Source organism: Cannabis sativa, chromosome 7, assembly GCF_029168945.1.
Source record: "Cannabis sativa cultivar Pink pepper isolate KNU-18-1 chromosome 7, ASM2916894v1, whole genome shotgun sequence".
In the NCBI taxonomy this organism is placed as follows: domain Eukaryota; kingdom Viridiplantae; phylum Streptophyta; class Magnoliopsida; order Rosales; family Cannabaceae; genus Cannabis; species Cannabis sativa.
The window spans coordinates 3,171,882-3,198,166 of NC_083607.1; the positions used below are offsets into that span (position 1 = coordinate 3,171,882).

Consider the following 26,285-nt stretch of genomic DNA (forward strand, 5'->3'; position numbering starts at 1 on the left):
TGGTAGTTGGTCTGGCTGTGTTGTTCTTGTTGTTGCTCGGCTTGTTTGGTTGGGGCTATTTTTGCCTCAATTGTTGTTGTATCTTGTTTCGTTTTTTGAATAATATTATTCCTCTTGTTCAAAAAAAAAAATTATCACACTACTCATTCTTATTATTGTTTTAAAAACAAATCAAATATCATATTATCATTTGGGAAACTTACAAAAATACTAGAATTTGGGTTAACTTTTACAAAAATACTGTCACACGGAAATTTTACAAAAATACTGTGTTTTTATAAAACACCAGTAAAACACAAAGCAGTATAACTCAAAACAACAGTAGAACACTAGTAGAACACCAGTGAAACTTAACACAGTATACTGCAGTATGAAACTTATAAAAAAATACAGTAAAAAAGTAAAAAATACCGCCTGGCAGTATTTTTGTAAAAAAATGGCAAAAGTTAGTATACCATGTAAATTTCCCTATCATTTCCATTATTATTCTTATTACAATTTATTATCATTCCAAACCAAAAAGCCACCTAAATTAAAAATTTAAGGGAAAAAAACAAAAAAATACAAAAAAGGAAAAAAAATTACAAAAATACTATGGGCCGACACATTAAACATTTATACAGTCCACATACAAATATTTACAAAAATACCACATGCACTAAGCCTTCAGCTGTACAGAGCGAACGTTGAAGATGAAAATACCGCGATCGTTTCAAAATCGCAAAACAACCAAAATAAAACCAAAACGAGAAAAATACAACCATTAATTCTGGCGAAATCAACTGGAAAAGAAGACCTGCAATGATCTAAACAGAAAATGACGAAAAAAAATCAGAAAAACTGTGAAGAAACTGAAATTACACATTTGTTTTCTGTTTTATTCGATCAAAACAACTCCCCCTAATATCAAAATCCAAATTCATGAAATGTAGATCTGTAACAAACAGATCTGGAGCTCCCATGCACTGAATCCAAAACAATATGCTGTGAATTTTTTCTTTTAAAAAAATCTCATGAATAATAGATCTACGTTATATACAGTTGTATTTTGATTGATCACTGGTTTCCAATATTGAATATATTTTTTTTAAAACACAATAAGAAGAGCAAATTCGAATTAAGGTACAACCAGTTACGTATAAGTCTGTTTATTTTTTGTTTTGGTTGCCTTATAGTTGCATTATCGTTTTATGATAGTTTATATATTATGCAGGAATTTAATTTGACGGGGACTCAGAAATAGTAGTTATATATAGTAAGTTTTGTGCAAATAGTCGCATATTAGTTTTATAATGAAATAACATATGCAAGTAGCAAAACTATAATAAAACTACAAAATAACTGTATACAAACTAAAATACAGGAAAAACTCTTTGAACATCAACATCCATGATAAATCTCATTGTTACCCATTGATGATATAAAAATGGACAGGAAACAACTATACAAAAAATATATTAAAAAAAAAATACATACAGAAGGTGTTTACACTATTAAAAAACTATGAAAAAACTATTACAAAATGAGAAATAATCAAATGAAGAAACTGAAATGAAAAATAATAAAACATCTCGAAAAACAAAAACAGAAAAAAAAACAACAAAATAAAACAGAAATTAAGACTAAACAACCAAAAAATGAAAAACTCATAAAAAGAACAAATAAATTAAACTAAAAAAAATAGAAGCCCTAAAAAACCAAACAAAACTAAAAGAAATGTTAAAATGAAAAACCTAAAATAGTAAAATCGATAAACACAAAACACACTAATGTCAAATACGAAAAAAATTTCAAAAATGGGGGAAACGAAAAAGAAACCGAAAACAAACCTGAGATCGAAGACCAGCTCCATCTTAATCATTTTTTGAGCATTATCTTGATGAATTTTTTCCTAGGCAGCAACCTTTGATTTTTTTTAAGAGGAGTTCGCTCACGTTTCGACAGTTGAGAAGCAAAATCGGAGTCATCGTGTTATTCTTATTAGCTACAGATTTCAACCCCATTTTAGAACTTTTCTTTGGCAAAAGGGGAGGAGAAGAGTTCAGCTATGGAGGTTTTATTTAAAAAAAAAAACTGAAAAGAAATTGAAAATAATAAAAAAAAAAAAGGAAGAAGAGAAAAAGATAAGTGAATGATGTAAGGTGTGATTGATATAAGTCATCAATCAATGACGTGACTGCATGCATGGAATTGATGTGTAAGTGGTATAATTGTAATAAAAGAAAGAGGAAAAGTAAAAATGATGATGTAAGCGTGTATGGTTTTTTTTTTTGTAATAAATTGAGTAAATTAGATTTTTGATGTAAAAATTTCAAAATTTTAAGCATTTATGTATTATAAAATAATCTTCTCAACTATTTCTCATCTTGTTATATCCTTATTAATACTTGCAAAAGTTCTTAGTCCCAAAATATCATAGAGTTAGGCATGAAACCTAATTTCTCCTAGCTAGCTAGTCCCCCCAATGAAACTCCCCAAAGAAACTAATAGTGAACATTTAATACTAGCTATTTTCTAAAGTGAGATGTGAATAATGTGACATACATAAACCTGTTACATTAACCAACTTAGTTAAAATTAATTTCACAGTAAAATAATTAAATGAAAAATTAACTTACATAAACCAGTTACTTAAATAACCAAAACAAAAATTAAAAATAAAAACCGGTTACAATAAACAAATATTTAACAACCCACATATTAATATAATATAAAAAATCATCTTACAAAATTGATTAGAAAAAAATATTGTATTATTACTATTAATAATAATAATAATAATAATAATAAATTATAAGGCTTTTTAATATATCGTGTCGTACTTTTTGGGCTTGTCGCATGTTATGCCTTTTAGACTAGTTTATTCGTGCTTACATATTGTGTCTTTCGTGTTTTTTATGTCGTGTCATTAGGGTCGGCCTTAGGCATAGGCCGGACCCAAATAAAAAAAATACATTTTAAAAAATATATATTTTTTTAATAATTTTTAAAAATATAATTTATCTTTATAGTAAGGGCCTAAAATTTTTTTTTGGCCTATGACCGATTTCTACTCAGGGCCGGTCCTACGTGTCGTGCTAATTTGTAGCATCATGTCGTGTCGTGCTCAAGCGCATATTTTTTCGTGCTTAATTTGTATACATGTCTTCTGGACTCGTAATAATTTTGTACAATGTTAAAAAGCCGATTCGTATTTCCAGCACTATTTTAATTTATATATAAACATATATATGTTTATAGAAGACTCACCATTATTAAAACTAAAATAAAAGTCAATGATATTTGTGTTAATTTTGTTGTTGCACTAACTTAAAAGAATGGAAAGTGACTGTATTTCCATTGGAAACATCACATTACACCTTAGCATTAAAGGTCAATTTCAATTATACATGAAAGTCTCATATATGATGAATTCAATAGGAAAGGATTCGAATATTATTACTTGGTACATTTTAGGAAATTGTTTCCAAAGATCACCATTAAATTAATTTGATCATAATACATTTATATATTTATGATTTGCAGTGTTGTAATGATGTGCATTTGCATGCATCCAATAAGTTTGAGCATATTTTGACCATGGAAGAGAAGTGATAAGAGGGATTTGTTTTTAGAAAAAATAAATAGGGCCCATAATAATAATAATAACTAATAATTAACATAACGTGAGACCATTATGATAAAGACTTTTAGAATTATAAGGTGTTTAATGATTTGCAACTTTGACTATTGAAATATAAGTATTTTTTGATCATTTTAGAAGAGGACATTATTAGTGTCAAAAAGTATACAACTTAATTAAATGTGTTTGATAATATTATTAATTTATTAGGATGATAATTAAAAGGAAACTTATAAAAATATTAAAATTTAGGTTAATTTTTACAAAAATACTGTCACACGAATTATTTTTTTAAAAAAATACTATTTTTTTTATAAGACAACAGTGGAACACAAAATAGAACAACTAAAAACAACAACGGAACAACTAAAAAACAACCGTAAAACAATAGTAAAAATTTAACACAATACATAGTGTAAAATTTACACAGTATTTTTGAAAAAAATTCTGCCCCAACATAAAAAAGTAAAAAAATAAAGTACGTAGTTAAATAATCCTGATTGAAATGATTCATTATTCAACCATGCGCAAGAAATTTATCATGCTTTGCCTTTAAAGCCCAAGCCTTTTTGAAATTGAAATTTTAATAATAATCACTTATTAGTATTTTTATTCTTACTTAGTTTACAAATTTGTATTAAGAAAAAACATTACATTGGCAAATCTTACATTTAGCTTAAGAAAACATGAACTAGTTAAGATGATTTAGCTTAAGGAAACAATCAAGAAACTTCCACTCGAACATGAGTTATAGAAAGTTTAACACTAAAAGCAATTATAGAGCTACAATACAAGTTTTAATTTAAGCTTCTCTCTAGTGTTTACAACCCCCCTCTCTCTCTCTCTCTCTAGAGTGAATTAACTATTTTCAATGGAAAGACATATATTTATAGTTAGGGTAAATAATGTTATGGACCATCTATTTTGAAAAAGTTACCGATTTGACTATTTATTTTAATAAATGACAAATTAGACCCTATATTTTTTTTTAAATAATACTAAATAATATCTGAACTAATTTTTTTTATCGAAATAAAACTTAATAATAATCCGATCTAGAAGTGTTATGACAAAACTGGTTACGTTTACTCAAGTTGATTATTTATACCATTACGAAAAATACAGAATTTATTTTATTATTTACAAAACAATGGTCTAATTAATAACTTTTATAAAATACAAGATCTAAAATGGTATTGACCCTTATAATTATAGGGACTGAACTAACACCCTACCAAGTCACAAATCCGAGTGAACAGAAATAGCAAGAGTGACTTGCTAATGTGGCAAACTGAAATTAGTAACCAGATACTTGTAACCATATTTCAACAATACTCTTGTTGCTTGGATTATAGACTTTAATTTTTAGTATGTTTTGTTTAAAACTTTGAACATGATTAATGTTGTTTGATATTTGATTTGTTAGTGATATAGTTACTTTTTGAAATAGAGAAAATGTTGCACAAATTTTGTTAAGCTCAAAAAAAATTGAGAGTTATACATGCTCATGGGTTTTTGATTTGTTGTAATATAAATAGTTAGTCTTTGTTATTTTGAAATTGGGATATGTTAGTAGAAATAAGAAAAATGTTGCTCAAGTTTTTTTAAGCTTAAAATTTAAAAGTTATAAATGTTTGATTGATTGATGATTTGCATGTTCAAGGTTGTTTGATTTTTCTTCTATTGTAGGTGCACTTATTATTTTAATCAACTAGTGTCCGACCCATTAAAATTTATATGTCATGAAATAAGTAGTTTTTAGCAATTTTTTTAATTATCATATACGTTTATAGTTATTTAAGATATTAAATAAAATTTAATATAATTTACAATATAGAAAGCAGTGTTCAAACAAGCATATAAAATAAAAGAAGTATACACGTGTAGATTGTTCGAATTGAACTTTGTTTTTGGCGAACGACACGATTATAAAAAAAATAGACAAAAAAATTATCTTAAATGTCAAAACAGCTAAAAGGTACATTGGTGCACACTAGAAAGTTTTCCTAAGTTATATTTAGTGTTTTGTATTTTTTAATTCTAGTTTTCCACACCGATGTCTTTATTTTTATTTCTCATGAATGACTGACGATATCTTTTTTCCTCTTTTTTTTTTCTATGTCCAGAGACAATATTTCAGACATTTTTTTTAATGATTTTTCTTAAAAAAAAAAACGAAAAAACAAAAAATTGTACCATGTACATTTTAATTAATTTTTATGTAGATCTAAATTTTATTATTGTTCTCTTTTTTTTTTGCCTATTTTTAGATCTGAAAATTGAAATGTGCTACTATTGTTGTTTTTCTGCATTTGTTAAATTGTTACAAAAAAGTAACAAAGTAAATAAGTTACCAATACATAATCAAAACAAAATGATATGTGTTTTTCTGTTGATGCTGTTTTTATTGGTAACTTTCATTAGACAAGTTATTTTTCTTCTAAAAGGTACCAGAAGTATCACAAACAAATTTTAAAAGTAACTAATACAATAACCGACTAAAGAGTGACCAAAATAATAAAGAAAAATTCAACAATTCACCCTTTAAAAAAGGGTCCATCGATACACCCTTTATCTGTTTCGGTGTTTGACAATAAAATTTAATCGAATTTTTTATAGTCGTTTACGTTATAGTTATTTAGGAAATTCTGTAAAATTTTAAGAAATTTAAAAGAATTTAGCGTGCCGAAAATAGGGTTCAAACAATCTATTTCGAGCATAAAATAAAAGACACTCGCCTACAACAGACTGTTTGAACCTTATTTTTAACGTGTTAAATTTTTATAGATCTTTCAAAATTTTACAAAATGTATTAAATAACTATCACGTAGACGTCAACAAAAAAATTGAAACAATTCTCTTAGATACCGAAACAAAAAAGGAGTATATCGGTGGACCCCTTTTAAAGGTACATTGTAGAATTATACAATAATACATTATTTTCATCTAATAGTTAAGAAAGTAACCAAAATAATAACTCACTTTTCTTAAACTAATTAAGTAATAATCTCACTATAAAGTAACATAATGAGTTACTAAAAATTAACTAAGATAAGATGTTGCCTAGTAGTATAAATATTTAATATTTTATCATAATGTAACAAAATTGTAAATATAGGTAACCAAACATCAAATTTTTTACAAAAAAAAAGAAACATTAAATTACTAAAATTAATATAACATGTTTTATTTTGTAACCAATATGTGTTTAAAAGTAGCCAAATAATTTTATAATTGGTTGGAAATGGAAACTCTGAATTTTTACATACACACGTACACATATATATTTACATACACACATACACACATACATATATATATATATATATTTACATGTATCTTGTATGCACTAAGTTAAATTATTTTATCATTAAATATAGTAAAGTCTAAAATATTTATCTCAACCCAATAAATCTAACCTGACCACTCCTATATTATTATACTAAATATAGAGTTGGTTTGTATAACGAAAAAAAAAAAGATTTATAATTTCTTCAAATTGTAATTTTTTTATTTTAAAATTCTTGCCTATTGTAGAATTTATAAAGTATATATATATATATGTATATATATATACTAAGTGAATGTACGTGCCGAGCCACGTATTGCTAGTTTCATTTAAGATTTTTGGTATTTTTAAGATTTTGAATGTATTTTATTTTTAAATATTACAAATTTTTTTTTTGAAAAAATTAAATATTTATATTTGAAATATTATTTAATAATGTATTAAAAATAATATTAGTGTAATTATAAAATTGTAAATAAATTTATTATTGGAGTAGTAGATTATTCTATTTAGTTCTTTTTTTAACATAGCATTATAATGTAAGTTTATATCTATAAATATTCTGTAAAGTGTTAATATTATATGAACATCTTCATTTATAAAGCTAAAAAGTGGGTCAATGACAGAAGTGGTATATCTGCAATCACACAAAGATAAAAATAGTATTTCTACTTCCTATGCTTATCCAGAGAAAACATTAGATAAGGTGAGGTTAACTTTAATATATAAAGATTTTCTTTTTTAAAAAATAAATAAAAAAAAATATATATGTGTCTAAGATGATTTTTTTAATTTAAAAAGAGATTATTAATATTTAAAAGATTGTTTAATTTTTTGGTTTAATTATTGGGTTTATTTGTTAACAGGAGATCAAACCTAATCGTTAAATTTAACACAATATTATTTTATTTTTAAGTATATTCTGTTAAACCAAGAAATGCCGTTAGATAGACACTTTTAATATATAAAAATATATATATATCTTATAATATACATTTTCAAAATATAAGATATCATATAAGCATTTATGAAAACATAAAGTACCAAAGTTAATATTTTAAAAAAACACAAAGTATCAAATAAGTATATTCTTAAATTATAATAAGTTTATATTATTTTTTTTTTTAAAAAAAAACAACTTGTGCTTTCATCTGTTTTGGCTTCTCATTTCTAAATTTGTAATGTTTCTATTACATGCCATTATGTGTTTAAATATGTAGAATAAAAGCATTTGAAGATATTAAATTGATAGAAAAATATGCAATTGATTGACTTTTGTTTTTTGAGGTGATGCATAATTGGAGGGCATGAATTAATTTAAATTTAAAAACAAAGTCTAAGGTCATAAGCAAATAAAAATAAGAGAACGTGGATATGGTAAACTAATACTTAAAACAAAATAAATAAATAAAGGGTCAAGAAATTAAAGAAAAATTATGACATTGTTATACTTGACTATCACCATCATATTCTCCAACTAAACTCTCTTAAAACCAAATTTCAAACATGTGAATTTGTCACACTCTTTTGTCCTTTGTTTTAGTTTTTATTACAACATATAAATGTATAACTAGATATTTATAATAAATATAATATGAGAAATTCAAGAATGATTATTGTAAGTAAGTACATACCTATATATTATATTGTTATTGATCTAATTTAATATTGGCTCTTGTATATTTTAATTTAATAAGTAATATGAAAAATCATTCTTGGGCAATAAAATCTTGCTTGCCAAAAAAAAATAAAAAAAAAAACATTGTTATCTCTGTAATATTTTTTATCGTTTAATAGCAATACTCTAAATATATTTGTATGTAACGGTGAATATTCGACTTATTCCCATTTTTTTTTATGTTCGTTTAATCTAATTTAATTAGTAATTAGATTTTGAAAATTATTATATGTTACACTATAAAAATACTATAAGAGTTTATTTAGTAATTTGCAAAAAGTGTGTAAAACCTATAAATATGTAATTACTTAGAGATTAATGGATATGAAATGAAAAAATTGAACTTTATTTGTTTAATTAGGAGATTGATTTTGTCTCGAAGAGTGTATTTGAAGATTCGTTCTGTCTCGAAGAGGACTTGTTATACCTATTATCATCCAATCGAATCTAATTAAGTTTTAAAATCAAATTTGACATGCTAACCAACCCCTATGTGGATTTGATTGTTTGGTATATGTTAGAGATAGACTCTCACATTGTTAATGTGTGGAAAGATAATAGAATATATAAGATGAAAAAGTTACTCATTCTATAGCTAATTGGTTTTGAGATAGAATCTCATTCACCTTATCCTAAATTCTAACATTATCTTCGAAATGAATAGCAAAGCTTAACTTGAAAATCATTTTATGTTCATACCTAACCATCAAAATGATGACATGTACGAACTCCACTTTGAAGACTTATTACTCCTTAAAATGGCAAAAGAAAAGAGAAGAGAATAGTAGATATTTCTAGTTTTGTAGATTTGGTAAAGAGAAAGAAGAAGAAGAAGAAAAAAATGAAAATAGCCAATTAAGGACACTCTAATTTTGAATGTTTGATCATCACCTTTCAATGTTAAGATAGAGAATTTGAAAAGAAAAAGATAGAAATTGTATCACCAACTCCATTTATAGAAGATTCATGGGTTTGGTTTGGTTTCATTCAATTGTAACTCATCTAATGTTTTTATCTATTTAACTTCTTTACAAACTTTTTTTTTTTTAAATCAACTTCTACTCCCAAAAATAAAATAAATAAATAATAAATCAACTTTCTCAACCGTCCCTTTGGAACCATAAAAAAAAAGTCTCCAATTAAGCTAAGTTTTTGGAGCCCTTGAGAAAATGCATTAATAATAATATTACTCTATTCGAGACTTTGCCTATATTTTTCTCCCAATTTCCTCCTCATTCACTTTTTTTCTCGAACCATTGTCATAGCTTTAGACTCGATACAAAATATTTATAGAGTATTGTTATTGGGTACAAGTGGTGTCTAGCACCTCTAGATAAGTCGCATTGTAATTGGCTAACGATACTCTTTTAAAGTTATTACATTAAATTAAATGGAACCTGATACGTAATTGAACCAATATTCATATTGACATATAAAAGGATGCTAAACACTATTAGTACCTTTTAGCATTTCTCATATTTATACTATTTGTCTAATTATTACACAGATACTATTGCACTAATTACAATTTTAATTCTAATTATATATTACAAAAAATGACTAAATTTTAAAGATTCTTCCTAAAAAATATTGTTATTGAGAATTAGTGATAGTTACTATCTTCTAAAAGTTTCGTCTTACAATTAGTTAGTAATATTCTCTAAAAGTTATTATATAAAATTCTATATTTAGTTGTACCAATAATAGTATTACACCTAAAAAAGTGCTAAACACCAATAGTACATTTTAACATTTCTCCTACCTAAATTTTTAAGCTTTTTTTAAATCAAATTTTTGAAGTCCTTTTAATTGAATGCTCTAAATGAAAACCTTACTCATTTATACTTAGCCAATCACATCCTATTGAGCTAAAACTTATAATTTAAAAAAACTTTAAACCAGTTTGATATATATTTTGTGTGCATATATCATTAATCGTTCGTCCTCTTTATATTTCGACATGCACAATGCTAGTATTAGCAAAGAAAGTGTCTTAAACTCTTAGCCTAATCTTTTAGTTATTTACAAACAACGAAAAAAGGTACATTTTCAACAGTAAAAATTAGTTGAGAAAATACTTTTTTCATAGTATTTTTTATTAGGATTGTGAGAAAATTTTAGTACAAAATTCATGTGTACAACCAAAAAAAAACAATGAAAATGTGAGTATATAACAAAACGATACTATGATTTCTCTTTACACCGATCAAAGATGTATTCGTATAAAATGAACAATGCTAGAACTTCCAAGGGAAAAAAATAACAAGGGAGTTGGAGATGAACTAGCAAAAAAAAAAAGTTCAACTTTTCTTTGTATCTACACTATATTTTTGTTTGTAATTTTTTTTTTTGGTATTTACACAGACGAACGCCATATTCTTCCCTCCAAAGAAATAACAATGATGGATATGTCATCGTGGTATCGCCGGCGTTCCCCTTGTGGGATATCGAGCAACTCGTGAAAATCCATTCCTACATTCATTGCACCAAATTTTGTATAAGCATAAATACATATGAATATACTTTCGAGTATTGTTATAAAATATTTTGGACCGTGTAATTTGTAAAAATTACTAAATGGATATTTTGTTTTATTAATATGACGATTTAGATTTTATTTTTTCAAAATGATACAGAATAATATTTTAAGTTAACTTTCGTCAAAATAAATTTTAATAATAACATAACCAAAAGATGTTATGATCAGACTGATTTTTTTTTTTTACATCTATTTGTGTTAGAAATTAGCGAAAATTGAACTTAAGTATACTATTTGAAAAATACAGGATTAAATTTGTTATTTAATAAAATAAATAGTTTAATTGGTAATTTTTGTAAAATACAAAATCTAAAATAGTATTTACTCATTTTTATTCCTACACTCTCGAACTTTGGCATGTATCAAATCATGCTCCTTAAATTTTTAAGATCGGTAAAAATCCATCATGAACTATTGAAATTGTTGAATTTAAGGACTTTTGTCTAATTTAGTACATAAACAATAATTGAATTAGTAAAATTGAATGAAATTGGACAAAAGTCTCTAAATTCAACAATATCAATAGTTCAGGGGAATATTTAAAGCCGTTCAGGGAACATGATTAAGTACATGTCAAAATTTAGAAGACAAAAATCCTAATTAACCTACATAATTTATTATTGTTTATTTTTGAAAAAAAAAATACTTATAGTAGTTAGCTTTTTTTATATTAACTATTAAAATTATGTATAGTTTTGAATTGAAAAGAGAGAAAGAGAGTGATATGATTATACCAGCTTTCCTTGCAGCCCTAAACAAGACCTCTTGAATCAAATGTTGAGCAGGATCACCATCAGGAAATGAAGCAATGAAAAATTCAACTTCAGAAACTGCTTCTTCATTGGTGAAATATTGGTATAATCCATCAGAAGACAGTATCAAAAATCTGTCTCTTGAGCTCAATCTGTGATGATAAACTGATGGTAAACATGTTATGTATGGACAACTTCCAACATAGTTAATTCTGAACATCTCAAGCAATGCATCATTCCACTTTGGCTACACAAACAACAAAAACAAAAGCAAACATTAATTTCAATACACAAAATGATTAACAACATTAGGGTAAGTCGCCCTTTTATCTGTTTCGGTGTTCTCTTTTTGGTTAATTTTACTGTATACGTTGTAGTTATTTAAAATATTTAAAATAAGATTTAAATAAATGTTCAAATCTTATTTTTCGACATTATAAATTATCATACTTTTTTGAAAATTTATAAGTAATTATAAATAATTATAATGTCTACGTTCATAAAAGAAAGAAAAAATAAACTAAGACACTATCCTGAATATCAAAACAAATTACAAAAAAACAAAAACAAGATTAGGTTAAATTCATAGTACACTATTTTATCTGTTTTGGTATCAAAAAGAATTTTTTGATTCATCTTTTTCTTCATAATTATGTACATTTTAGTTATTTAGTATTAACACTATTTGCGAAATTTCGAAACGATTCTAAATAGATTTACAATACTAAAAATAAAATTTTATTATTTTATTGCATACATGACTATCTTAGTAAGTAAATATTTAAAATTTATTCTCGACATTATAAAAAAATGTTAACTTTTTAAAAATTTAGAGAAAAAAAAAACTAAAATGCTATTTTAAATGCCGAAACAGATAATGGATATACCGAAATAATACTAATATTTTTTTTACCTGTTTAAGAAAGCCTGCACCAAAAGCTCTAGTAACTTTCAAATACCCTTTAACTCTCTCATTCATCACAGCACAAACATCATCAGGATGTTCTTTCTTAATTCTCTCTACTTCCTGAAAAAAACAACAATAACTCATGTCAAAATCAAAAAAATGCCCATAAAATTATACCACAACAAATTATTAATCAAATCACTAATTACCTCTTTAACATAAGTGCTATGATCCATTGTTAACTGTAAAGAAGTTAAATTAGAAAACTCATATTCATTGATATGATTATGATTATTATTATGATCCATGATTTTCTGAGCTAAAACAGCTCTACTATCACCAACATTCATCAAATAAACATCTTCACCTTTCATCAACATAACCAAAACACAAGAACCCATTAAAGCCAATTCAGGATTCTCCATAACCATTTTATCAGCTATATCCAAATAAGAATCTTCTGTCTTTTTCAAAGCCTCTGAAAGTGCTTTCAATACATTTTTTTCTCCACCATTGAAATTCTCTTTCATTTTCTTATCAACTTCTAATCTTTCTCTGTTCCATTCTCCTTTCCATCTCTTCCCCTGTTTTTTCATGTCCAATTCCGAATTATTCGAATTCGATAAAGATTGAAACTTTTCTTCATTCCATAACAACCCTTTAAGTTCTTTATGAACATTAGGGTAGAGATTACTGAGTAAATAATCAGGAGCATCTGGACCGTTGAAACCATCATAGATTCCCACAAAAACCCATCCGTGTTCTTCGGATATTACTATATGAACTCGATCTTCACCTGCTTTTCCTTGTGCCCATTGAAGATCATTCTCAATAATTCTCACCTTATCATCCTCATCATCATCATCAACAACAACAACAACCTTATTCGAACTCGAATTAGTACTAATCGAACCTACATTATTCTTCTCTTCAACAACAACAATCTTCTTCTTCTCATCAGAATCAACTCCTCCTTTAATCGGAGCAACAATGGATTTGTTGTTCTTCCCACGACCACGAGCTAAGCCACCGGAAATGGCTCTCTTAAGAATCTTGATAAAGCTCTGCTTTTCGGGTTTTTCCGAAACCTTAAATTTCATAACTTTATTATCATCTTCTTCTTCTTTAATTTGTTCTTCATCGATCGGGCCAGAAGTGAACCCACGTTCGATCGGGCCCGACATGAAACCGCGCTCGATCGGGCCCGAATAACCCGGTGCACCGCCTTGGAATGAAAGGCGGGGCACCGGTTGTAAAGGGATCGAAGCGAAAAGAGTTGAGCTTTCGAAGTTACTACCTGAAATGTCTGTGTAGGAATCAATGAGAGATGTTGAGAGAGGTGTGAAGGTGTTGGCGCTGACGTAAGCGCCGGAGATTGATCGAAACGTTGTCGTTTTGGGGCTGTTGTTGTTGTTTTCGTTTTGGGGTTTTGAGGGTGGGAGAGGAGTCGGGTCGGGTCGGATGTAACAGAAGGAATGGCCGTGGTTTTCGTTAAGTGGGTCTGAGATAACGACGGCGATATTGTGCCGGAGAGAAATTTCTCCGGCGTCGGCGAAACAACGTCCGATCTTTCCTCCTCCGTTACCCATTGAAATTTTTTTAAAAGAAAAAAAATGGAATTTTTATAAAGAAAAAGAAGAAAAGATTTAAGCTTTTTGTGTTGGTGGAAATGATTAGTGCTTAAAAACTTGAACTTGATTTGATCTCAAAGAGTTTTGACTTTTGGAAGATGTTTGTGTTTGTTGTTAAATATTCTTTTTTTGGAAAAATATAATAATGGTCATCTATTTGTTTTGGTTTTTAAGTCCAATTTTTCTTTTATATTCGTATACATTATATAAAATAATTGTTAAAAAATATTATTAATGCTTAGTACTTCTTTCTAGTGTTATTAGTGTAATTAAGTATCGAAACTTATATATATCACTAACTAATTTTATAAATGGTGTTGGTCACCAGTACTCAATAGCAATACTCTTATTAAAGATATTTTATAAAAAAATTTGTAATACGAAATAATTTACAATATATAAAATAATATTTAAACAATTTATTCACACGCGTATAAAATAAAATAATCACGAATGTAATACACTATTCAAATCTTAGTTTCGACATGTTACTTTTTTTTGAATTTCTTAAAATTTTGTAAGATGTCTTAAATAATCATAACTTATCTGACCATAAAAAAATTTAACTAAAAAATTATTTCGAATATCAAAATAAATAAAAATATATCCGTACATCTTTATATGTAAAATTATCTTATAATAATAATAACAATAATAATTATTATAATATAAGAAAATGCGGTTACTTAATAATAAATTAATAATAATAATAAGTGCTTTCATCATAGTATTTATGCCTTTATTGAAGGAGTTGACTATGAAATTGATGGAGTGGATGTAAAAAATAAAGCGTGTGATGTTTGAATTTTTATTTATTTAATTAAATTAATAAGGGAATCCAAAAGTCAAACATATAAATAAGAGTTAATGAATAATTACTAAAGCAATGCCCATGCAAGCTGTCATTATAATTTAATTTTTGTATTTTTATAAATATTATTATTCCTATCATCACATCTCAATTTTTCATTTGCATGCCTCTTTTAATGAATTTCTCTCCATTTTTTGTTTTAAAAAAGAAAAAAAGAAGAAGGAATTTTTCAGCAATAATTTTAGATTTGAAAGTAAACATAAAGATTGTGCCTTAGTAGCAACTACATGTTATTATTTTTATTTAATAACATATTTTTATATATTTTCAAATAATAAATATTTTTCTTAGAGATAACAATTGATTAATCGAAATTGCAATTATAATAAAGCTAATTAGGATTTTTTACCTTCTAAATTTTGACATGTACCAAATCATGCCTACTGAACTTTTAAGGTCGTTAAAAATGCCCCCTGAACTATTGAGATTATTGGATTTAAGGATTTTTTTTCTAATTTTAGTAAAAAAATCTAGCATGGATGAAAGTTCAGGAGGCATGATTTAGTACATAAACTGTTGAGAATCATGGGGTTCCATCTCAAAACCAATTGGAAATGAGTGGAGTAGCCCATGTTCTTATATATAGCTTAATACTTTTACATTTAATCCATGTGGGACAATGTTCTCCAATATCCCCCCTCAAGATGGTGGCTATTTTTGCTCACCAATCTTGAATCACCTTATCACAGGCCATGCTATTTGCTCGCTTATTTTTGTTCGGATCTCAGGCGTCTTTGCACCATCTGGATCTCGTGCGGCTGGCTAACCATCTGGATAGGTGTGGATCGAAAGCCCGCTAGGGATATGGCTCTGATACCATGTTGAGAATCATGGGGTTCCATCTCAAAACCAATTGGCCATGAGTGGAGTAGCCCATGTTCTTATATATGGCTCAATTCTCTACCATTTATTCTATGTGGGACAATGTCCACAACATTCCCCCTCAAGATGATGACTATTTTTTGCTCATCAATCTTGAACCGTATCAGAGTGGACATGGTCACTATCTGTATAGGTGCGGATCGGATAGGATCACTTGCCCGCAATGAATATGGCTCTGATACCATGTTGAGAATCATGGGGTTCCATCTCAAAACCAATTGGCAATGAGTGGAGTAGCCCATGTTCTTATATATGGCTCAATACTTTTACATTTAATCCATGTGGGACAATGTTCTCCAATATAAACAATCACTAAAATTGTAAAATTGAATGAAATTAGACAAAAGTCCTTAAATCTAATAATCTCAATAGTTCAAAGGGTATTTTTAACGACCTTAAAAGTACAGGGAGCATGATTTGATATATGTCAAAATTCAGGAGATAAAAATCCTAATTAGCCTTATAATAAAATAAGCAAAATTCGCATAAAATAAAATACAAAATTGCATATGATATGAAGTAAAAAATGATTAAAAAATTGTAATTGCTAGTTTGGCTTTCTTTTATTTTAATCGATGGCAGGATGTCAAGTTTAGTAATAATATGTGTAATAACAAATTGTACTAAAATATTACAGAGTTGAATGATACTATTATTTTAAAACAATAGGTTCCAATTTGGATAATATGATTAGTTTAAATGAGGATCATGTTGGAAATTATTTTACCAGGATCTTAGATCTACTCACAAGTATGTTGATTAACACCGTAAATATGAACTTCTAAAACGATTATAAATAAACACATATAAAGTATGAGAAACCTTACATTGGGTGCAGCGGAATAATATGTCTCCTTCCACTCAAATCTCTAACCCTTGTATCCTTTCTGTCGTAGAGTATTGTGAAGATCTGAGCCCGAATGTCCTTCTTGTTGAATGTCTTTCTTCACGATCTTCCTCACTATGATTAAGGTACTATTTGCTGTGTGTGGGCACTACTCTATCACTAAGAGGTTCGAAATTTACAATGAAGAAGAATGAGAGGAAGGTGGCGGCTAGGTTAGAGTGAAAGGCTCAGGTTTTTCTCTGAAGGAAACAAGATGTGAAAGTCACTTTTTCCTGAAGCCATCACTATCTATTTATAGCATGCCACATAGGGTTAGGTTTGAATTATTTGGTATTAAAATAATAAAAATATTAAATGATAAACCCTACAAAGGTGGCCGGCCATGGCTAGTGGATTTGGGCCTCACTTTTAGAAATTTGCTGTTTTATCATTTCTGCATCTCATTTTCTCAAAAATGCCAATTTTCAAATTCAACCATTTAAATGTCAATTCTAACTATTTAATTAATAGCTATAAAAAATTATTAAATAATATTTTCATTTATCATATTTATTAATTGAACCATACAAAGTATCTTAATTAACAAATATGCCCTAAAAGCTCTTTCTTTACAATTTCGCCCTTGCTTAGTGAAAAATTCACAAATAAACATAGTCTAATTTGAGAATTATAATTGATTAATCAAAACCAATTAAATGAGTCTTACAAGTAATATTGTCTCAACTAGTGGGGGGACCATGACTCTATATATCCGAGCTTCCAATAAGCAGATCAAGAATTTACATCCTAAAGTCACTGACTTATTAATTCTTTGTTGAATCCACGCATAGAACTTAGAATTGCACTCTCAGTATATAGAACGCTCTATATGTTCCACAATATAGACACGTCATTAGTTATCTATTGTTATAATCCTAATTTGATCAATGATCCTCTATATAGATGATCTAAACCGTAAAGAGATTAGATTACCATAACACCCTACAATGTATTTTATCCTTAAAACACTTAACCCCGTATAAATGATATTTCAGCTAAGTAAAATGAGTACTCCACCATTTATTTTCGTTTGGTCAAGCTCGAAGGAAATCATCCTTTACTTTCTATTTGCCAGATAGAAGCTATAGATTCCATATTTATGTTAGCGCTCCCACTCAATTGCACTACCGTGTTTCCAAAATGTACGTATCACCTTGACTCAAAAGTAGGCTTAACTAAAAAATCAAAGAACACGAATAACACTTTTGAGATTGAACCTAATCATATCAGGATTAAGATCATTTGATCTAGGATCAACTAGGCGATATTGACTTGAATATATATTACGGTAAGTTTGATTAACCTATGTCAAAGTTCAATATCTGTTCCTTCCGATGCATACTCCATGCACCCAACCCAAGCTTTACTTTAACCAATGCTATGGAAAGAACATAGCATTTTACCAAATCTAAGTAAACTCTGTTGTAGATTATCATATCAGTAAAACCCCGTGTTCTGATAAATCTAGGAATCTTTATTCACATAGTCATGTTTACTTTCCACTGTGTTGACAACACAGTAAACAGGATCAAGTATGTGAAAAGGGTTTGGATGAATTTATAAATCAAATAGACAAGCAATTGATAAGATAAACCAAAACATACAAATGAATGGAAAAATACTTTTGTTTCTTTATTGATATTGAATAAAATAGATTACATTAAAATGGAGTTTTATTTAGGACATAAAACCCAACATATCAATCATATCACTTTTAATTATATGGTTTAATTAATTACATGTTATAAGAAATTGTATAATTTAAATGTGTAGTCATTGTTTATTTATATATATGTATTTGTTTTTTTTTTTTGTTTTACTTAATGTGTTAAAAAAAATAACAAGAGTAGAGAAAAATATATATATATATAGAATTTGCTTCTTCTTTTTTCACTCTTAAAACCATATTTATGGATTGGAAAGTTTCTTTAAAAGCAATTAATGAATTTGAATGTATTTACATTGAATGAATGAATGCATATAATCTAAAGTGTTGAGGGTGAGAAATAGGGAAGGGGATACAATTTAATAAATGTTTCACTATAATGAGATTCATTATGCTTTTGCTTATTATTTCCTTTTTAGGGATATATCTTGCTCCTTTTATTGACAAGTAGACAATTAGGCAAGTGTACTTTGACTAGTTGAACATAACTTTGATAACAATATGTGTGGACTACACATCAACACACAAATATAGCATATATAATGGTTTTCACATCATATATTGTTCCTACCTTAATCAAAATTGAACCAAAGAAACAATGATACTAATTAAGTGAATTAAAATAGTTAAATGAGTGAAGACCACATCTAATCTAATAATTGATTTGATCACCACCTAAATATATGTGAATATACAACCTCTAAACTAGTAGGAGTGTTCATCAAATATACAATTTAAACCAATCAATCATATTTAATCTACAAAGTGCAAATATTCGTATTTGTGTGGATTATATTAGACTAAAAAAATCTAAAAATTCACATTTATACAGATTAGACATTAATTGATATATAAACGTAATCAATTTAATTCACACATATTTATATATTTAAAAATTCAATACACGTGATACAAATATATTTTAAAACTTAGTAATTAAATGTATATTTTATTTTTATTTAGAAGGAAAATGTAATCCAAAATAAATTTTAATATTTCTAAAAAAAAAAAAATTAAATATTTTTTTATACATACAATTTGTTTTCTTTTTTTAAATTTCTTCTTTTTATTTTATTTATTTTAGTTTATTGTTGTAAACACACAATAACGATAATTTATTTTATTTTGTTGTTAGTTATGTAAAAAAAATATTTTTTTTTAATAAATATTAAATAATTCAATATTAAAAAATAATTAATCTAAAATAACTTGATTTAATTCGTATTTTTGTAGAATGAATTTAAGTTATGCGAAGTGGACTGGATCAAAAATATAAAATCCGTATTTAATGAGCATCAAATACGATATAAACAAAACAATGCAAATTAAATAGGATGAACACATACTCTTTACATTATCCAAATCACCTTATGGGCCGACTTTGACCATTAATGGGCCCAAGATTGTTTTTATCTAAAATCTTTGAATTCTAAATTTGAGTGGGTTCTAAAACGGGTCTTAACCTCTTTAGCTCGCAGTTGGGCAGTTAGGGTTGCTTATGATAAGAGAAATTTATAAAAATACTGGAATTTGGATTAATTTTTACAAAAATACTGTCATACGGATTTTTTTTAAAAAATACTGTGTTTTTATAAAATACTAGTAAAACACAAAGCAGTATAAATACCAGTAAAACACCAGTTGAACACCAGTGAAAACTTAACACAGTATTCTGCAGTATGAAACTTATTAAAAAACACAGTAAAAAAATAAAAAATACCGCCTGGTAGTATTTTTGTAAGAAAATGACAAAAGTTAGTATATCATGTAAATTTCCCTATGATGATAATGGCACCTTCATTTTTGGCAAACTAGTCTAACATTGAATTACAATGAGTTCTTATTAGGCATAACTAAATTAAAATTTAGAATGTCGAGGGAAACAAAGTCAAGCCACTCAAGTGTTTTTTTATAACTAATAAATTATGGTTTTTTTATCGTTCAATCCACAAGAAAAATGAGGTTTGTTTTAGGACTCTTCTCTCCCTCTTTTTGACTTGTTATGATGCTCTAAAAACTTTTGGGCTTTTCAAAGTAGTGAAAGCCCAACATCACTCCGTGTGGGCTAAGATTTTTTGGGCCTATCGTCAGAAAGAAGAACTATATTAATAAGGGAAATTTACAAAAATACTGGAATTTGTGTTAATTTTTACAAAAATACTGTGACACGGAAATTTTTTCAAAAATACTGTGTTTTTATAAAACACCAGTAAAACACAAAGCAGAACAACTCAAAACAACAGTAGAACACTAGTAAAACACTAGTAGAATACCAGTGTAAACTTAACACAGTATACTGCAGTATGAAACTTATAAAAAAACACAGTAAAAAAGTAAAAAATTCCGCCTGACAGTATTTTTGTAAAAAAATAGCAAAAGTTAATATACTATGTAAATTTCCCATTAATATTGACTTGGCATGATAAACGATTTCAATAGCATTTTTTTTTTTTGAAAGAATTTCAATAGCATTTGTTTTCCATTTTTTGTTCAATTTTAACCGTAACACTATCAAAATAGTTTTTCATATGTTGAAAATTTTTATAATACACGTACACTTTTATTTATTTTTAGTCCATTTTTTTTTATAGTTGTGTATATTATAATTATATAAGATATCTTACTAAATTTGATAAATTTAGAAACATTTGACACGCTGAAAATAAGGTCTAAATTATATATTACACGCGTGACTTGTGGTATAGTTTCTCCAAATGAAAAGGTCTATGCAAACATCACTTTTAGAAATTTATTCACCCGCGATTTCTAGTCCCAAAAGGAGTCTTATAGAATGATAGTCGAGTCCGGATGGGAGTTCCCAGATGACTATCATATCCACTACGAGTTCAGTCTCCAAGATAGCTAGTCCTCTTTTGGAAAGGAATTCGAGCTGACTAGTTGTCACTCCTGGATTGGTAGATCAGGATAGTCAACTCCAGCAGGCTATATCCTATCTAGAAGCGTCTTCAGCTAGTGTCCTCGGTCCGTGAGTCTGAGAGCTCACCTGTGTTCTTGGAGGCTCTGATACTTAAGCTGACGTGGAGACTTCGCTCAAAGATGAGTTGATTAAGTTATAACTAACTTAACAACCTCGTTTCTTGCAGCCACTGACTTTAGGATCTTAATCCTTAGCCTATATATACCACCTTGACTTTGTTATTTAGAAGGGACGAGATTAAGAACTCAAAGAGATGAGATCGAGAGTTTGAGAGAGAAAAGATTGAGAGGTAGAGAGAGAGGTGCAAATATGAGAGATTGGGTTTAAGTTTTGTAAGAAGAATCTTCTGAAGATGAAGAAGATTCTTAGGTGTAAGTGTGAGAGTTGAAGCACTTTGTGAGAACTCAACAGAGAATTTCGTCTCGACTATATTGTACTTATTCTTACTCAATCAATAAAGAAGGATTGGTGGTGTTCCAGAACTGAAGTAGAGTCATAGATCACATCAATCTATCGAACTGGACCAGTATATATCTTGGTGTTAACTTTTTTGTTTTCTGCATTTATTGTTCTAGATTTATTTAGTTTGTTTTTCCTTTGATCGTTGTTCTTAATTTGTTAATCTTGTCATTGCTAATCGTTTGATTGTTTAGAGTTTTATTGATTTAATTTTGCACATTTAGTCGTAAATTTCCTACATGATTTTTTGTTTTATACGCATATAAAATAGGCGGTTTGAACATTATTTTCTATATTGTAAATTATTCTGAATTTTTTAAAATTTTACAGAATATCTTAAATAACTATAGTACACGACTTAAAAAAAAATTATAATAAAATATTCTTCTGAATGCCAAAACAGATACGTGTGTATCGGTATACTCATTTTAAGGTGTGCATTGTAGAAGCACCTTTACACACCCACACACATATATATATATATCTATTCTATATAAAGTGTGCCTATATAACTGAAATTCTTGGTTTATGAGAAATTCGTGGGTGAATTTTTATTTTTATTTAATAAAATAATAAAATATTATTTATATATCAAATTTGTAACATTTTTGAAGATTATGGTTGTTCTATCGATAATTATAATTTGACTGGTTTTGGTATTTTAGGCTTGTTTTTAACTACAATAAGGGGGGCATTCTAGGTCGACATGATGCACCCGTAATTCAGTCGGACTCGGAGCATCTCCGTTCCTCTTCGTCACCAACGCCACCAACGCCACCAACGATGGTGATTTCTACCAAACAACCGTCGCAAGAGACACACCTGGCGCTTCTACCGGCTATTTCCAATGCCGCTTAGACATAAATGCTACTGTATGCCAAGAATGCGTCAGAAACGCTTCTACAGAGGCACTTAAGCGGTGCCCACTAGAAAAGGGAGCCATAATCTGGTTCGACGAGTGGTGGGTCTCGTGCCCGCGTTACCGTTGTCTAATGTGCAGAATGTGACGGAATTGGAGCGCTTCAACCAATTGTTGGGGGGTGTTCTGAAAAAAGTGGCGGACCAAGCCGTTAGTTCCGAGTCGGCTAAGAAGTACGCGACGGAGGAAGAGAACTTCACGAGTTCGCAGACTTTGTACAGCTTAGCACAATGCTCATCAGATGCAACGACCTCTTTTTGCAACACGTGTTTGCTTAGCGCCATTGGTTTCATACCAGGGGTTGTTTACTTGCCCAACTGCATCATTAGATTCGAGCTCTACCCCTTCTACAATTCAATTTCTGCCACTCCAATTCCACCACCAGGTAGTCATTTTTAATTTATTTGGTAATACGTTTTGTTATCTTAAAAACTAAAAGAAATACTAACAAAATCCATAAGATTATATTTTGTCCAGCAGCAAAAGAAAAAGAAAAAGGTTAAACAATTACAATTATTGCTATTGTTCTCCCAATTAGTGTGGCTATTGTGGCCTTGTTGATTGGCTTTTTCTACCTCTGTAATAGGAAAACCACGAAGATAAAGAAATACCTCTCTGTTCGGCAAGACAGTGGTAAAAAGAATTCATTTTTTCGAATTAAAACTATTTTATCATTTGAGTGCTTTGTTCATTTTATTTTGACCATTGATTGAGGAATGTTTCATATTCAAAGAAAAAAAAGTGTAATAGCTAGAGGCTAGAGCTTTTATAGTTTTATATTTGGAATGTAGTTCGGGAAGAAATTTCAGAAAGCGACACTTTTCAATTTTCTTTGGAGGAAATTAGGACTGCCACTAATAACTTCTTGGATGAAAATAAGATAGGAAGAGGTGGATTTGGTGCAGTTTACAAGGTTGAAATATTATGATTAATTTCTCAATTGTATAATTTATAAGCCTTATATATTTGTAGTTCTTATCCCACCGGATTTTATTTTCAGGGTACCCTCCCTAATGGTCATGAAATTGCCGTGAAAAGACTTACTGAAATATGGGAAAAGGAGCAGATGAACAGTTTAAGAATGAAGCCCTTTTGATGACCAAGCTTCAACACAGAAATCTAGCTAGGCTAATAGGATTTTGCTTGGAAGGACAAGAAAAAATTCTGGTCTACGAATATGTACCCAATAAAAGTCTTGATTTCTTTCTATTCGGTATGGCCGATCATTATACTTAGTCTGTGAATTACTCTTTGTTCATTTTTATGTTTCTGCTAACTAGAAGAATGGTACTTGAATTCTAATATTGCTTCTGATGACTTGTTAAAGTAGTACACAATTTACTGAATGTTCTCCTAAGGTTGGATGAATTTTGATCAATTTCCTCTTAAATAACCTTTCTAATGGATTCAAATTTATGTTATACATACAAAACAAAAACATGTTAGATTAGACAACACGGTACAAGATTATAACAGGCGTTGCCAGAGGAATTCTTTATCTTCATGAAGATTCTAGACTAAAAATTATACATCGTGATTTGAATGCTAGCAACGTTTTATTAGATGATCATATGAATCTTAAGATTTCAGATTTTGGCTTAGCAAAAGTTTTTGTTGTTGACCAAACACATGGAAGTACCAATCGTATTGTTGGAACTTAGTAAGTTATAAATAAAGCCTATCTATTATAATAATTCCATATTTATATATTGTTCATCACTATGAATTATAAATATTAATTATGCTACTTTTGTAGTGGTTATATGTCTCCGGAGTACGCCATGCATGGGAAATTTTCTTTTAAGTCGGATGTGTTCAGTTTTGGTGTGTTGGTTCTAGAAATTCTCAGTGGCAAGAGAAACAATTTTTCCGATGAATCACAAGATTACTCAGACTTGATTTTTATGCTCTGTTACTTATGCCTGATTTTCTTCAAGGTAAGGTCGCTTCTGTGTTCATATAAATGTATATTTCTCTATTTATTGTTATAATGTAAAAATGTCCATATTAAAACTCATTTAAATTTAAAGAGAGATAAATGAATTTTTTTTTATGATAAAATAAAAGAATTTATGTTATCTTTCTGCTCCAAATTGTCATTTCGAACAACTAGAAAAAAGATGGAAAATAATTATTAAAAACAAAGGAAAAAATGGATGCAATTACATACACTGACAGGTGATTAACTATTTTCTTTCTTTTTTTCTTTCATGCCTATATGAGATATTGTATTCTATTGACGATTTTTGTTGTACTTATTATAATAGAATTTATCTAATGGGCCAATCAGCCGGTGCACATATTGCTAGATGTGCTCTCTTGGAGTTGACAATTCAAGAATCAGTAAAATGAGAGAATGCTTCCGTAAAAGTTTTTGACTTGAAAGCTTATTTTAGTCTATCTGTAGGGTAAAAATATGTTACTTTATCATAATTTATTATGAATGAAAAGTGCAAAATACAAAAATTATACTATTGTCTCTATCGAAGCAAATAAAGATTGAAATTCACCAATGAGTATCATTAGTTTTCTTATCTACAATTTTTAGACATATACTATCTTCAATTATCAACAATTTAGAGATTAGTTATTAATTTTTTTTTATCTTACACCCATTTAAGTAATGTTTTAAGTATTGGAACATTTAGTTTATTTTTAGATTAACTTAAGAATATATTTTAATTATCAAGCTTTCTTAAACACTAATAGTCTAATATATTGCATCATGTATTTACTTTTAATTGACAAAATTATAAACTATAATATTTAGGTACACATAATAATAATCTCACCTAATAACCAATAATATTTTTCTTTAATTTTTAATTGTATCACTTTTTAATAACATATAAAAAAACTAGCATAAAATTTAGTATACGTGCCTCGCACGTAACTTTTTACTAGTATAAATATATATATATAAAAAAATTCTACCATGCACTCCCTTAAAAGTGGTCCACCGATGCACTCCTATCTGTTTCGTCACCTAAAAAAGTTTTTTAGTCCAATTTTATTCATGATTGTTTAAATTGTAATTATTTAAGACATTACAACAAATTGTTTAAACACTGTTATCGATGTGTTAAATTTTTTCGAATCTCTCAAAATATACAACCATAAAAAAAACATAACTTAAAAATCTTCTCAAATAACGAAACCGGTAAAAATGCATTGGTAAACCCCTTCTAAGAAGGTGCATTGTAATAACACCTATTTATATAAATATTTTCAGTTAGAATTTATAGA

General features: G+C 28.1%; 1 protein-coding gene and 1 pseudogene across 1 annotated transcript; one reads left to right on the forward strand and one right to left on the reverse strand.

Annotated features, from left to right (window-relative positions):
- Positions 1–10,737: 10,737 nt before the first annotated feature.
- Positions 10,738–14,724, reverse strand: LOC115696847 (probable protein phosphatase 2C 4). The gene is made up of 4 exons (XM_030623732.2): positions 12,997–14,724; positions 12,794–12,907; positions 11,863–12,127; positions 10,738–11,061 (listed from the first exon to the last, which is right to left on the reverse strand). The coding sequence occupies exons 1-4, from the start codon at positions 14,374–14,376 to the stop codon at positions 10,946–10,948; spliced, it is 1,875 nt and encodes a 624-aa protein (XP_030479592.2). The 5' UTR covers positions 14,377–14,724; the 3' UTR covers positions 10,738–10,945.
- An 8,312-nt stretch (positions 14,725–23,036) lies between these two features.
- On the forward strand, positions 23,037–25,275 carry LOC133029202 (cysteine-rich receptor-like protein kinase 25; annotated as a pseudogene).
- Positions 25,276–26,285: the final 1,010 nt, after the last annotated feature.

Coding starts and splice junctions, on each gene's coding strand:
- LOC115696847 (XM_030623732.2), bottom strand. CDS start 14,376: ATGGGTAACGGAGGAGGAAAGATCGGACGTTGTTTCGCCGACGCCGGA. Junction 12,128..12,793: donor GTGCAGGCTTTCTTAAACAG/GTAAAAAAAATA, acceptor TTGTTTGTGTAG/CCAAAGTGGAATGATGCATT. Junction 11,062..11,862: donor TAGGGCTGCAAGGAAAGCTG/GTATAATCATAT, acceptor CAATGAATGTAG/GAATGGATTTTCACGAGTTG.